The sequence below is a fragment of the Typopeltis vanoorti genome, chromosome 8, assembly GCF_054136105.1.
Source record: "Typopeltis vanoorti isolate ZY-2024b chromosome 8, IOZ_Tvanoo_1.0, whole genome shotgun sequence".
Classification (NCBI taxonomy): Eukaryota; Metazoa; Arthropoda; class Arachnida; order Uropygi; family Thelyphonidae; genus Typopeltis; species Typopeltis vanoorti.
In genome coordinates, this window is record NC_143556.1 from 126,860,281 (window position 1) to 126,876,574 (window position 16,294).

At 36.4% G+C, this 16,294-nt stretch overlaps 1 protein-coding gene across 1 annotated transcript in view; it reads right to left on the minus strand.

Annotated features, from left to right (window-relative positions):
* The window catches only part of LOC150104339 (pyruvate kinase PKM-like), a 241,265-nt gene that overhangs the window by 69,710 nt on the left and 155,261 nt on the right, over positions 1-16,294 (minus strand). Inside the window, exon 8 of the mRNA XM_090396925.1 lies at positions 4,515-4,665. Within this exon, the coding sequence (XP_090253051.1) occupies positions 4,515-4,665 (151 nt within the window). The remainder of the gene's footprint in view (positions 1-4,514; positions 4,666-16,294) is intronic.

Below are 16,294 nucleotides of genomic sequence, written 5' to 3' on the forward strand. Positions count from 1 at the left end.
CTTTATGCATTCCATCACCTTATGCTGCTACAATTACATCTTCAATCTCGTATCCATCTTCCTCCTGTCGTACAATTTGTTTAGTTGTGTAATCCTTGCTTCACAAGTAGACTCTGATCATTTACTGCATTATCTTCTTGACTCTGTACATTCTCAGAAAACAATAGCCTTTTGAAATGCCCAACACCAAACCCATTCAAATGAATGGATTTGGTGTTGGACCACCTGAACCATCTGCATAGAAAAGCACAAAATCAGAGAATTCACTTATGTGTGGTTGAAAGAGCTACTGGTAGACAATGGGAAGGGTGGAATTTATTAGTAGCTTATAGAAAGAAAAGCTGCAAGGTGGTATGCATGAATGCCATGGTAGTAATGTATCTAATAGCATGTGTGCTATGTTGTTTACCACAATATCTAGAGTTTGTGTGAGAGCTTTTATTTGCAAACCAAATGCCTTTTTATGGCAGTCTGCTGAATGTTGAACAGATTCTCCCATTGTAGATGAAAAATAGTTGGCCACATGAGGTGGCCTCAAGGGGATTTTATTTTTGTTACATGTAAACAGAAAGAGCTGTTGACATCAAAGTGACAAAGATGGTTCATTTGGCTAATTCTCATCTTCGCACTGTAAAGCAATGAATTTGTAGCTGCTTTATCTGAGGGAGGAAGGCAAGTTTTTGTCCCAAGAACTTGGCTTTTATTATTATTATTCAGGCCTCCATGGAGTCTACAGACTCATCATGGCAGGTCCTTCCTAGGAAACACAAAGTCTATCATACCACTCCTTGAACTCACTGACCATTCTTGCCCTCACTACTCTGTTAGGCAATGCATTCCATGGTTCAACCACCCTCCATGCAAAGAAACCACTCCTCACCCTCTTTCTCACAGCATCCTTTCATAACTTCCAGGGATGGTCCCTTGTAATCACTCCTTCCTGTTGTTCCACCAAGCAAAAGAACTCCCCAGTGTCAACCCTGTAACTACCTCTCAACAGTTTAAAAGTCTCAATCATATCACCTCTCCTATCTACCAAACTCTGCAGTACACATTCTGTCAGTCGATTCTCATAAGTAACACCGATAGTTCTGAAACCATCTTTGTTATCCTCCTCTGTACCTTTCCACAGTTAATTTATCCCCTTCAAATCCTGGGGACCAAATTTGAGAACAATAGTCTAAGTGTGGTCTGATCAGGGTCTTATACAATGGAACGATAACTCTCTTATCTCTGCAGGTCAGCATCAGTATTGCAGCAATCCTCTGTGTTACCTTCACCACCTTTGCAATATATCCCCTGAATTTCAGGTTTCTATCAGTCATCACCCTCAGATCGCTTGTTCCACTTAGTTCCTCCAATACAGCTCCTCTAATCGAGTATGCAGCCTCACATTGTATCTCAAACCTTAAGACTTTACATTTTACTGTATTAAACCGACACTAGAGCAGCAAAAGAAAGATAAAAGTTCTGTGACATGGTTGCCAACCTCCTTCTAGGGGATAACACTTGAAGAAACTGACACCCCCATACATTTGTCCATCTGTCTAGTTTATTCAAATCCTCTTGCAGGGCTGCCACATCTGCACTATTACTAATAACCCTTTCCAGCTTCACATCATATGCAAACAACTGAATATCCCCCTGCAATCCATTGACAATATCAGTGATATAAAGATTAAACAATACAAGTCCCACTACTGAGCCCCTGTGAGACCCCATTTGTAACCATTTGCCTCTTTGATACTGCCCCACGATACACAACTCTCTGATACTTATTCTGAATGCAGTTGATTATTAACCCGACATCTAAACCCATGTGCTGCAACTTAAATATCAGCTTATCATGTAGCACACGGTCGAATGGCTTGACAAAATCCAAAAAAAAAACAAAAAATGGCAGTTTAAAATTGAATTTCATATTGAAAAGAATAACGTGTAACAAAGTTTTAAAGTGAATAAAAGTTGAGCAGCTCTCAGATGTGAACTGTAGACTAAAATAAACAAAGATTATTGAAGAAAAAATGAAAGAGTTTGAGAACAGGAATCAAACCTTGGAGATTCAGTGGCAAACTCTGAAGAAAACATTGATTCTGCCAGAGAGGCATGTGGTGAGGTTGTCTGCAAGGATAAAAAAATCAGAATTCCCTGGTGGACACAGGAAGTTAAAGACGCAGTGAAGGAAAAGAAGAAAGCATATCAAAAGTTCCTGTCAAATAAGTCAGCTTGTGCTCTTAGAGAATATAGAGACAAATGCAAGAATGCTAAACACTGTGAAAACTAGTTAAACAAAAGTCAAGGGAGGACTTTGGCAAGAATATAGAAAATAAATATCAAGAAGGTGGCAAAATATTCTGGAGGTTGTTGATGAAGCTTAGGAATGGAGGAAAGAGTGCTGTAAAAGGAATTAGATGATAAAGGTGACATGAAAACGGTAGAAAAAGATATCCTTGAAGTATGGAGTAATTACTTTGAAAAACTGCTAAATGAAACAAGCAGTGATGACAGCACAGTGGTAAAAAACACTGGCCAGGCATGCGGTCAAGAATATATATCCATACTTGAAGTAGAAAAAGCCATCAAAGGCTTGAAATGTGGAAAGGCAGCAGGAGTAGATGATATTCGACCAGAAATGCTGAAGTATGGTGGTATAAGAGTCTTACAGTGGCTGCACTGCATAGTTCAGAAAGCCTGGACAGAGGGACGAATTCCCGTTGATTGGAGAAGAGCTCTAATAGTACCTATATATAAAAAGGGAAATAAAACTGAATGTGAGAATTACAGAGGTATTTCCCTACTGAGTGTTCCTGGCAAGATCTATGCAAGTATACTTGAGAAACAGTTGAGAAGAATTGTGGAAGAAAATCTTGGTGAAGAACAAGCTGGATTCAGGCCAAATAGAGGCTGTCAGGATCAGATCTTCACTTTACGACAAATAGTCGAGAAAGCATGGGAATATAACAAAGATCTGTATTTAAGTTTTGTTGATTTGGAAAAGGCATATGACAAGGTGCCAAGAGAGAAGCTATTCAATACGCTGTAGTTATATGGTGTCAATGGGGCATTATATCAAGCAATACTTGGTCTTTATTTGAGTTGTAAGTCAGCAGTTAGAATTGAAGGAAGTACAGGAAGATGGTTTAATGTTAAATCTGGTGTGAGACAAGGATGTACATTATCCCCTCTGTTATTCATTATCTATATGGATCACATTATGAAGGAAAGTGGTATTAAACCTGATATCAAAATTGGAGATCTTAATGTCAGCTCTTTACTTTATGCAGATGATGTTATACTTCTAAATAAATCCGCTACAAGTCTGCAAGATTCTCTGACTAAATTGAATAGCTGTTGTAATAGATATGGTATGAAGGTCAGCAATAAAAAGACAATGAAAATAGGCAGAATCATTGAAAATGTCAACTGTGTTGTGAATGGAGAACCTGTGGAACAATAAAACATTTCAGCTATTTAGCACGATTTTTACTGAAGATGGTAAATTAAATATAGAAATAGACAACAGAATCAGCAAAGCTGGTATGGTGGGAAGTCAATTGAATAAATTCGTATGGAATAAGAGAGAAATTAGTCGGAACACTGAATTAGCTGTATACAAGACAGTGTTCAAACCAGTTTTAACTTATGGATCTGAGAGCTGGGTCAGAAGTAAAACACTTGACCAAAGACTAGAGACCACAAATATGAGAGTCCTGAGAAAGATAATAGGAGTGAACAGATGGCATCAATGGCAATATCATATTAAAAACGAAGATATTAGGAAAGAACATGACATTGTCAGCATCCAGGAATGCGTTAGCAGAGCTAATCTCAGGTGGTATGGTCACTTAAACAGAATGGGCAAGGAAAGATTAGCAAAACAAGTGTTTTCTGCCAGGTTGGCAACAAAACGACCCAGAGGAAGACCAAGATATAGGTGGATTGATACGGTACAAAGTGCCTTAGACGATAGAAATATAAGATCTGATAATGTTGGAGTCTTGACAAGTAACAGACTGATTTGGAGGAAAATTGTAGATAGGAAGTTAGTAATGATGTAATTTTTTTTCATGTAGTACTATCATATCCTGTACACCCCTTGAGGGTACATGGCAGGAATATGATGATGATGTATTATTAAATATTATGCCACAGAATCGACATTATGTAAATAAAGCTGACAACTCTTCTGATTTTTTTACTTTTCAACTAAAAATTCTCACTTGTCGCAGAGAATAGACAAGAGCATTTTTTAAGCCCTGTCATTGGGGACACGACACCCATCTTACAAGCAAGTTAGTTTGTATTTTTTTAAAATATATTTTTAAAAATATACCTGAAAAACTAAAAATTGAACAATATTTGAGATGGTAAAAGATTTCTTACAGGCTGCTTTCATTTATTTCAATCAATCACTACATTTCCTAATGTGGGCATATGCATGTACATACAGTAGCACACCATTAACTTAATGAAAAATTTGATATAAGACAATTACAAAACAAACAGAAATTTACTTGCGTAGCACAGATGACTGGTTTTCCAAGAATATTGCACTTTGCAATCATCATCTTTTGGGCTAAAAATACCTTTTCTGCAGGAATCTCTATACCTAAATCACCTCGAGCTACCATAATACCATCACTAGCTTCAATCACCTCATCAATCCTTAAGCAGGTCAAAAGAAAAAAAATAAAAACAAATAAGTGTGTGTGTGTACATATAATTACTTTTAATATAAAAAAAAAAACACTAATTTGCTGCAAAATTATTTAAAGGAGAGGGGAGGGAAAACAATTACATGGAAGAGATTTTTCATAGAATGGGAGGGGATAGAACAAGAGGCCATCACTGGAAACTGTATAAGGAGGGTGTGAACAGAGGAGCGAGGAGCAGGTTCTTTGAATGGAGAATGGCTGGTGAGTGGAATGCACCGACTGAATGTTTTGTGACACACTGAATCAGTTTAAGGTATGGTTTGATGAGCATTGTGTGCAATAGTATGTACCTCCCATGATGAGCATGGAAATCAGATGTTAATAATAATAATTATTACAATCATAAAAAGGTGAATTTGTATTTTTAAAAAGACTACTCATTGTCATAACAGTCAAGTCAAGAGTTATTTTTGATATATGTATTATTACAAAAGTTTGTGTCTATTAATCTAATTTTAGTGAACAAAATTATATCAACAAACAACACATTTTAATGTAATCATAAACATCAAATTTCATCAAGCCAGGAAGGAATTTTTAATGATTATTATTCTACCCTGGCTTCATTTGAATAATTTCAAACTGCTTTGTAAAAAAAAAAAAAAGTTCAATAATGGTAATATCATTTCTAATCATTTTATAAATTATTAACAGAGGAAAGAATCTTTAAGTCATCTTGAACATAATACTGGTTTGTTAAAACATTAAAAATGACTGCATTGCACCATATGCATATGACCAAATATATAATATACTTAGTGGAATTATATGCTTGCTTAGATATAACATGGTGTGAAATTATTCAAAATTGATGTTTGAATATTTTTGTTACTTGTGGATAAAACAATTGTGCATTCCACAACTATATAATAGCCTTGAAAAATTTATGATCCTCCTCCTTTCTCATGGATGGAGTACTGCTCTTAGTCTTTTGACTAACACTTAATTGACACATACAGAGAAATTATTCTACTGTGTATTCAGCAGTGTAGTGTGATGACTGTCAAACCTCATGGCACAGTTATACTGTCAAACATTGATATACACTTTTTTTTATTACTTTAATAAAACTCACTATGTCCTTTTGCAACTTCCAGGGATGCCCCCCCCCTGTTCATTCCTCTCTTTCTACTTTATCAAAAATCTCCCCAGTTAATCCAATAATAACCTTCTAACAGCTTAAATGTCACAATCATATCCCTCCACACCTCTGTCTTCTATCCAACAAATTTGGTAGCTCGTATGCCTCATTCTATCCTCATAACCAACATTATATAGTCCTCATATAATTTTTGTTATCTGTCTCTGCACTTCTCCAAGATTACTTGATCTCCTTCAAATTATGGTAAACAGATCTGAGCACAGAAATCCAGATATGGTGTGATCCAAACTTTATACAATGGGACTACCACCATTTTATCTCTCATGATCAATATCCTCCTCAATATTGCCGCAATTCTCTAAGATGTCTTTGCAAAATGACCTGTGAACTTCAGATTTCTATTAACATTCACCCCAAGATCCCCTGTTTCTTCCACTTCTTTCAATATAACTTCACCAAGTGAGTATGAAGCACTGAGGTGAATAGCATATTACAAAACTTTAATGTGAATACATCTGTGGGATTGGATGGTATACCAGCTCGAGTCTTACGTGAAGCGGCAAAGGAATTGTCAGCCCTGACCATATTGTTTAATCTAAGTCTCAGCTCTGGGTTAGTCCCAAGATGATGGAAAGAGAGGAAAATAGTTCCATTGTATAAAAGGAGCTCCAAGACTGCTGTAGAAAATTACCAACCAATCAGCATATCAGGAGTCATTATCAAAGTTGGAGAAGTTGGTCAAGAGCAAAATACAGGAATGGATAGATTGAAATGGGATACTGTATGGGAGGCGGGGGGACATGGTTTTGTGAAGGGTAAATCATGCCCCCAGTAACTTGCTCATGTTTTATAATACAGTAACAGCTGAATTGGATAAAGGTAATGGGTTTACAGTGATACTGATGGACTTTGCAAGCACCTTTGACAGTGTAAAATGATGTCTCTTGTTCCCATTGTATATTATGCGCTATTACTTTTATTTATTTTTACTTTATTTTCTATATACCTTTACTTTCTCTTCATACTCTATTTATACTTTATTTGCTTTATTACTCCATACTCTATTTATACTTTATTTGCTTTATTACTCCATACTCTATTCTTACTTTACTTTTTACCTAAATGACTACTGGTTACCTAGTTTCTAACACCTTAGGAACCTTGGAAAATTTATTTAATGTTACGACTGCACCACAAGATTCCCCTTTATGGGTATTAAATATATTCAAGATTACCTTCAGTATCTCTCTAGATCTATCTCAAGCATTATTGACAGTCGTGGCTATTTTTATTTACCTTCGCTCACAGGTTCGCATTTTTATTTAGAAACAGTGCATTGGAATAAGGATCAGTGAATACACATTCTTTAACATACAAAAACATATTTATTAAACTAGGATGCAATAATACAGTTCCATGAATGAATGAATTGGCTCTTCAAAAATTTAAAGCTAAGAATAATAATCTCCTACATTATACATACATAAAAACATGCAGCAATACTATCATACACCAATCTATAATCTCATCAATACTAATTTGTTCATGCAATATATATATATATATATATATATATATACTTCAAACAACAAGTTTCTCATATCTAAATTATACCAATTTTTCTTTAGCCTCTTAGTCCGGAACATATAATCACAATTTGACTTTATAAATGTTCCACTGAATATTTATATGCTTCAAGCAACAAGTTTACCACATCTAAATTAATATCAATATTTCTTTAACCTCTTAGTCCGAAACATATAATCACACATTATCTTTGGAAATGTCCCACCAAATATCAGTCAATCTTCTGAAATGTTAAACATACACATAAAGGTTGTACTCACAGTTCTCTTGACACACATATCTGAACTGGCTCTTTCATCTCTTATCTGGCTCCACTGGCTTCCGCTTCCATCCTGGGCCTCAACACTCATGCGGGCTTCTTTCCTTTAGTAGCATAGCATCTTGAAGTGTTTTCAGGGCCTGAACATTTTTCACCGATACCGACTGCCTCTCTGTCCTGGGCCTCAACATTCGTGTGGGCTTCCTTTTCTTTAGCAGTGTCGCATCTTGGAAGATTTTCAGGGCTTGGATCATGGGTCACCAATACTAACTGCTTTTCCGTCCTGGATCTTTCCTTTAGCAGCGTCGCATCGTGAAGAATTCCCGGAACTTGATGCATATTACGGTTCGGCTTCTTCTTAGACATTTCCCTACTTCTCTCCGGACATCCAGCAGACCTGTGATGCTGGATTCCGAGACACTATGAGAGGAGACTGCGTTTCCTTCTGCATACTGCCTTTGCATCGCTTCATACTGGATCTGCTGTCTCTGGATACCTCTGGATAAAAAGCCCCTTGAATCTTTTCTCGATCCTTTCTTATACTTCCTCTTGCAGTCCCTGGATTAAGGTTTGAGAACCCCTGACATTCCTGTGCAAAAGGGGGAAGTAATCAACAACTCTGAAGGTCATTGATTACTTCCGTTTCTCCCGGAACACACAAAAACAATCTTATTCACTACACACGGGAGATCCTTAGTTGTTCGCCACTTGTTGTTGCACTGTCCTTGAGACATGCATCAGGTTAAGCTTTGAACAATTGAAGACACTTTACATTTTACTAACAAAGCTTCTAAGCTTTCTAAGGCATTGCCCTTGAAACATACAGTTTAAGATTCCTACCTTTTCAATACATACGTGCATGGTTACAGTTAATATAAACCTTATATACAAAATTCCACAATGCCCTAAATTATAGTATCCTTCTATGTACGCTATTTCTGGCCTCTGTAAAAGTCTATGTAAAGTTAAGAAAAAAATTCCTACTGCATCGAATTTTACAACAGGATACCACATGGAATTCTAATCAGTAAACTGCAGCACATGGGGATGGATATAGGGTTGGTGAGATGGATAGGAGGATGGTTGATAGAGAGATATCAGGGAGTAGTTTATTCAGGAGTAGAGTCCAAAAGAAGGCCTGTGACTAGTGCTGTACCACAGGGTTCTATTCTTGGACCATTACTGTTTAATTTGTTCATTAATGATATAGGATCTGAGAGGAACTGTTCAGTTATTTGCGATGATGCAAAATTAGGTAGAGCAATAGTTAATACACATTAAGTCAAAACTTTGCAGGATGATTTGAATAGATTGGCAGACTGGGCTAAGGAGAATGGATATCAGTTTAATGTGGCAAAGTGTAAGGTTATGCATTTTGGGGTGAAAATATTATCAGAGTCATACCACATTGGTGGAACCATATTTCAGGGAATTGATGAAGCCAGGACTTCGGAATGTTAGTGGATAAGGAGGTAAAGTTTAGGGGGAACAAATCACTTGGTTGCTGAAGAATACTTTGATGAACAGAGACAAGCAGGTTATTGTTCCTCTTTATTGAGACTTGATAAGACTCCGTCTTGACTACTGCATGCGGATGCCAGGATTTCTTGGTGATGGGAGATACTAGAGAGAATCCAGAGGTGAGTAACCAAGAGTAATTATTCAAGATGAATAATTAGTTCCCTGTTATCATTATGCACTCATCATCTTTATTTGGTCATGCATTTCTTTGCCACTAACAAATGATCTACCGCTAGGCCTGTAACACCCCACTATGTATTTGATCTTGTTAACCTCCACCTCACACCAGATGCCCTCAAATTCACTGCCACATGAAAATTTACTAGTATTGCAGTCATAGGTCTCAACTCTAACTGAATTCAAGTCATCCAATATCATTATCAGTACACCATCTCCACTCCTGTCTATCCTCTCTAAAAATACTGTACCCTTTACGTTCGATACAGTTAATGAACCTGTCTCTGATAGTCAGGTCTCACTAATGTTGAAAGTTTTTTCACTTGGTTATACTATAAATTAAAGATGCCAAGAAATTATATTCTTGGTTTTAATCTTTATCCAAGTGTAAGCAAACAGAGTTTGCTTACACTTGGATAAAGTCACTTCATGACTGGGCTACTTGCATGTAGAGGCCAATGACTTCCCATCAATTGCCGTAGATTCCCATAATAAGGTGCGACACCTTTTGACTACTTGTATATGGAAATATGACTTCTACATTACTTCAACCTTGGTATCACTTCTGGATCTGGCTCCCACTGATGAGACCTCAATAAAGATTGAAACTGATCTGGGTAGTCACCTTTCCCATGATGCATAGCATTATACATACCCGTAAGGATATGTGCTTTGCATTATGGGATACTAAGGCAAGTGATGTGAAGTCATTAGCTTCAATATACGAGTTGTCCCAATTCTGAAAATACTTCAGGCATGGACTTTGTTTGCTTACATTTGGAGATAAAGGATTAAACCAAGTATATAATTTCTTGGCATCTTTAATTTATAGGTCTCACTAATGCCTATAATCTGATCTCAATTCACAAAGGCAACAAATTCTACCCATTTGTTTCTTATACTCCTATTATTCATGTATAGAGGTAATAAGTTACCTACATGCTTTTTTTTTTATTGTATATTCTTTTCTATAGACTGTGTGACACAGATATCTTGCACATCTCTGTTCTTATTTAGTGGCTTGCTTATGTAGACATCCTTGCACACATGTTTGATAAGTCTGAACTAGACAAACACAAAATCGTTCTCTCTTCATAATCATTTCCATGGTAATTACCATTCCCATTATTAACACTGCTGCTCTTACAGATTCTCACAATTCATCATATCACAGTTTCTCCGACTCTGTATTAGATCTTATGCCAATTAATAATTTCTCAAGATTTCTGAATGCATTCAAGTGTAGGCTGTCTCTTTTATAAAAATTTATTCTTCTCTCACACTCACTCCAATGTCCAAAAACTCTCATGCATTTCTTCTACACAGCCTATGCATTGAATTGTTTGCCATCACAGCTCTTTTTCTTAATTTGTTTCTATCCCATCTAGTTAATATATTTGTGATTTTCACTTTCTCATTTCCAACAATCATTTCATATCTTCTCTCATACTGAACTCATATCATCTCTCATATCACTAGCTAAGTTTGTGATTAGAATTATGATCTTTTTTGCTTTTCAAGTGCATGAGCTACATTTTTAATTTTTGCTCAAGGAAAGTCATAACCCAGTCATCTAAATAATATCCTCTTTTTACGATCAATTTTACTTTTACCTGATTTTTGTTACACACTAAATGGGTCAAAGCTGTATAACTGAGAGGAGACCTCCACATAGCCTTTAAAGGAATGCGGAGAACCGACCAGGGCTTCTGACCTAATGTCCAATCCTCACCTTCTCGTGGTGCACCCTGTTGGGTATCTACTTTGATACTGAACGAACGAGGATGGGCTGGCAATTTGGGATTTAGCCGACCAAATTGTATTCTTATTGGTTAAACCAAAATAAAAAATGATGGTACAACATGACAAAATTTCATGCCGGCTGGGGCGTCGCCCGGTTAAACAAGGCCCCCGTTGTTTTCGCCAGGGAACCAGGGCGAACAGCGAAAAGTCAGCTACTTACTGGAACAAATCTGAAAACAAACCCCAACTCAACATCACCAGAGTTAAAGATCGGTACTATCAACGTAAGAAGCCTGAATGGCAAAGAAATGGAGCTAGCTGAGGAATTAGATAAGTACCAGATCGACATAATAGGGGTGACTGAAACAAACAAGACCAAAACTGGTGAGATCTTTCTGAGCAATAAATACAAAATGTTATATTCAGGCAATAACAATCAAGGAAAAGAAGGAGTAGCCATAGTATTCAACACAAAATACGAGGCTAATCTTCTTGAATGGCAGTCAGTCTCAAGTAGAGTAATGTGGGCAAATATGAGAATGGGGAACTGGACAATGAGACTTATTTGTGCCTATGGTCCCACAGAAGGTTCTACTAAGGTAGAAGTGGAGGAATTTTTTGAGGCTTTAGAAAAAGCAACTGACACAATGAAAAAGGAAAAGTTGGTCCTTGTTGGGGATCTAAAATTTGGAGAAAAGAGCAAAGCTAATAATAATGGCAAATATCTGTTGGATTTCTGCTCAGGACATGGACTGGTTATTACTAACACCATGTTCCAACATAAAAATGTGCACAAATTCACATGGAGAGAAGAGGCTAGGAATAAGAAAAGTCTCATTGACTATGTTATTGTTGATAGTGATGTTTTCTCCCTGGTGCAGGACACCAGAGTGTACAGAGGATTTGAAATTGGAAGTGATCACTATTTAGTCTTGAGCAGGATAAAATTGAATTTCATATTGAAAAGAATAACATGTAAGAAAGTTTTAAAGCGAATAAAAGTTGAGCAGCTCTCAGATGTAAACTGTAGACTAAAATACAGAAATATTATTGAAAAGAAAATGAAAGAGTTTGAGAACAGGAATCAAACCTTGGAGATTCAGTGGCAAACTCTGAAGGAAACATTGATTGATTCTGCCAGAGAGGCATGTGGTGAGGTTGTGTGCAAAGATAAAAAAATCAGAACTCCCTGGTGGACACAGGAAGTTAAAGAGGCAGTGAAGGAAAAGAAGAAAGCATATCAAAAGTTCCTGGCAAATAAGTCAGCTTTTACTCTTACAGAATACAGAGACAAATGTAAGAAAGCTAAACAGTGTGTAAAACTAGCTAAACAAAAGTCATGGGAGGACTTTGGCAAGAATATAGAAAATAAATATCAAGAAGGTGGCAAAATATTCTGGAGGTTGTTGAAGAAACTTAGGAATGGAGGAAAGAGTGCTGTAAAAGGAATTAGAGATGATAAAGGTGAAATGAAAACAGGAGAAAAAGATATCCTTGAAGTATGGAGTAATTACTTTGAAAAACTGCTAAATGAAACAAGCAGTGATTACAGCACAGTGATAAAAAACACTGACCAGGCATGCAGTCAGGAATACATATCCATACTTGAAGTAGAAAAAGCCATCAAAGGCTTGAAATGTGGAAAGGCAGCAGGAGTAGATGATATTCGACCAGAAATGCTGAAGTATGGTGGTATAAGAGTCTTACAGTGGCTGCACTGCATAGTTCAGAAAGCCTGGACACAGGGACGAATTCCCGATGATTGGAATAGAGCTCTCATAGTACCCATATATAAAAAGGGAAATAAAACTGAATGTGAAAATTACAGAGGTATTTCCCTACTGAGTGTTCCTGGCAAGATCTATGCAAGTATACTTGAGAAACGGTTGAGAAGAATTGTGGAAGAAAAGCTTGGTGAAGAACAAGCTGGATTCAGGCCAAATAGAGGCTGTCAGGATCAGATCTTCACTTTAAGACAAATAGTCGAGAAAGCATGGGAATATAACAAAGATCTGTATTTAAGTTTTGTCGATTTGGAAAAGGCATATGACAAGGTGCCAAGAGAGAAGCTATTCAATACGCTGCCGTTATATGGTGTCAATGGGACATTATATCAAGCAATACTTAGTCTTTATTTGAGTTGTGAGTCAGCAGTTAGAATTGAAGGAAATACAGGAAGATGGTTTAATGTTAAATCTGGTGTGAGACAAGGATGTACATTATCCCCTCTGTTATTCATTATCTATATGGATCACATTATGAAGGAATGTGGTATTAAACCTGATATCAAAATTGGAGATGTTAATGTCAGCTCTTTGCTTTATGCGGATGATGTTATACTTCTAAATAAATCCGCTACAAGTCTGCAAGATTCTCTGACTAAATTGAATAGCTGTTGTAATAGATATGGTATGAAGGTCAGCAATAAAAAGACAAAGACAATGAAAATAGGCAGAATCATTGAAAATGTCAACTGTGTTGTGAATGGAGAACCTGTGGAACAAGTAAAACATTTCAGCTACTTAGGCACAATTTTTACTGAAAATGGTAAACTAAATATAGAAATAGACAACAGAATCAGCAAAGCTGGTATGGTGGGAAGTCAATTGAATAAATTCATATGGAATAAGAAAGAAATTAGTCGGAACACTAAATTAGCTGTATACAAGACTGTGTTCAAACCAATTTTAACTTATGGATCTGAGAGCTGGGTCAGAAGTAAAACACTTGACCAAAGACTAGAGACCGCAGATATGAGAGTCCTGAGAAAGATTAGAGGCGTGAACAGATGGCATCAATGGCAATATCATATTAAAAATGAGGATATTAGGAAAGAACTTGACATTGTCAGCATCCAGGAATGTGTTAGCAGAGCTAATCTCAGATGGTATGGTCACTTAAATAGAATGGGAGAGGAAAGATTAGCAAAACAAGTGTTCTCTGCCAGGTTGGCAGGAAAACGACCCAGAGGAAGACCAAGATATAGGTGGATTGATACGGTACAAAGTGCCTTAGACGATAGAAATATAAGATCTGATAATGTTGGAGTCTTGACAAGTAACAGACTGATTTGGAGGAAAATTGTAGATAGGAAGTTAGTAATGATGTAGTTTTTTCATGTAGTACTGTCATATCCTGTACACCCCTTGAGGGTACATGGCAGGAATTTGATGATGATGATGATGACTAAATTACCTGATTTTGTTGTTTATCATTTTGTTGCTTAATTTTCATATCTTCCTTATGTTCCTTTAAATGCCACTTGTCTTTCTGTAATACCCATGTCATCTGTCTAATAATCTGCTTTAACTTCGCGAATTCAGAGGTTAAATCATTTTCAATATCATCTTTAGTGGAACAAGCCTTTTTCTCAATTGCATTTTTCTTTAGTGTTCTGTTCTGTTTCTTGTGCATTTTTGGTACCATTTTACAGCAATTTTAAACAAGCTCTAAATACACCAACTACTCACAATGTAGCCTCAAACTCAAAAACGGAATCCTGACAGATTAATCTGGAGAAATGTCGACAGGAAATTATTAATGCTGTAAAATTTTCATGCAATAGCACCATTATCCTGTAAACTCCCAGATGGTATTTCATTAATTTCATTATGACAATGTTGGTTATGAGGAGAGAACGAAAACATACAATGTACAGAGTTTAGTGGATAGAAGATGAAGGAGAGAGGGATATGATGGAGACATTTAAGCTGTTGAGTATTTACCAGGTTGACAATGAGGAGATTTTTTCATACAGCAGATGAAGGAAAGAAACAAAAAGGAGGTATTCATGGACATTGGAAATTGATAGTGTACATAAGAGGGCAAGTTTTCTGCATGGAAAGTGGCAAGAGTATGGAAACACCTGGCTGGGCATGTGGGACAGAAAATGATGGATGAGTTTAAGGAGTTGGATGTGATACTTGAAAAGACTAATACAAAATCTAATTCTGACATTATGATCAGCTCTGAATTATTATTTATAGTTTACTAATGCACCTTTCACAGAGACCCTTGACCTTGTTAAATTCCATTTTCCTCTGACATACTGGAATAATTTATTATGATTATTATGTGATACCTTCAGGGAGTCCAAAGACTCATCGAGGGAGGGTACCTACTCCACAACTCTTCATTTCCATCCACTCAATCCGCCAACGAGCCGCAACTACCTTCATCATCTACACCAATGCCATCTACTGTCGACCACTACCAGTAGTATTTTCACAGACAATCATGAACATCCATGCCTACGGTGGGATTCGAACCCGCAGCCTTTTGGGTGGAGAGCAGATATGCTAACCACTTGGCCAACCAGACCAGCAATCTGCCCAGTTTAGATTGACCATTTATTCTATATAGCAATTGTTAAATTGTGAATGAAGAATTTTATGATCATTACTACTTCATGATTTAACATGAATTGCATTTCCTGAGCTTAGTGTGCTCCTAAATAAATTGTAATTTAAACATTTACTGATTTTTGTTCATTGAAATAATAATTATAATTTTTGTTTAGTTATTTATCTTATATTTATATAAATTCTTTATATTAACTTGTAAATGTATCCTAAGCAAACTGTAATACATGCATTTTAGTTGTTACTGAAAGTGAAGATATTTCTAAGAGACTCTGCTAATGTGATTTGATTGGCTGCTGTCAGAAAACTAAGTTATTTTAAGATAGTGTTGGGAACTGTACAATGATCAAGTGAGAATTTCATTGTAAACAGAGAAAAACAAAAGAGAGCGTAGTCTGGAAAAGAGAGTGTAGGAAGGTCGTGAGATGTGATCTAACCTGGGATAATATGACATAATAAAGATTTGGAAACTTGTTCATATTTTAATGAATCTTACTTTGAACTCATATTTATTTATAGTTTCCTGTCACCTTGTAAAGGAATTTACCTGAGTGAAATGATAATAATATGATTGAGATTTATTGTAAGACAAGCAAATAAGTTATTGAACTCAGGGATACTATAAGTTTTGTGTTACCTATAGTGAAAGATTATCGAGAGCCTAGAAGTGTTGTAAGAGTTTACCATAATGTGCAAGCTATGATGATCATACCGGTAAGAATATCTATTTTATAGCTAACGTGTGATAGTGTTGCTTGTGTCTGGAGAATGGTCAAATTTCGTGTTGCTGGAGCCAGCTAGTCAAGCTTGAATGAGTGATATTATAAAA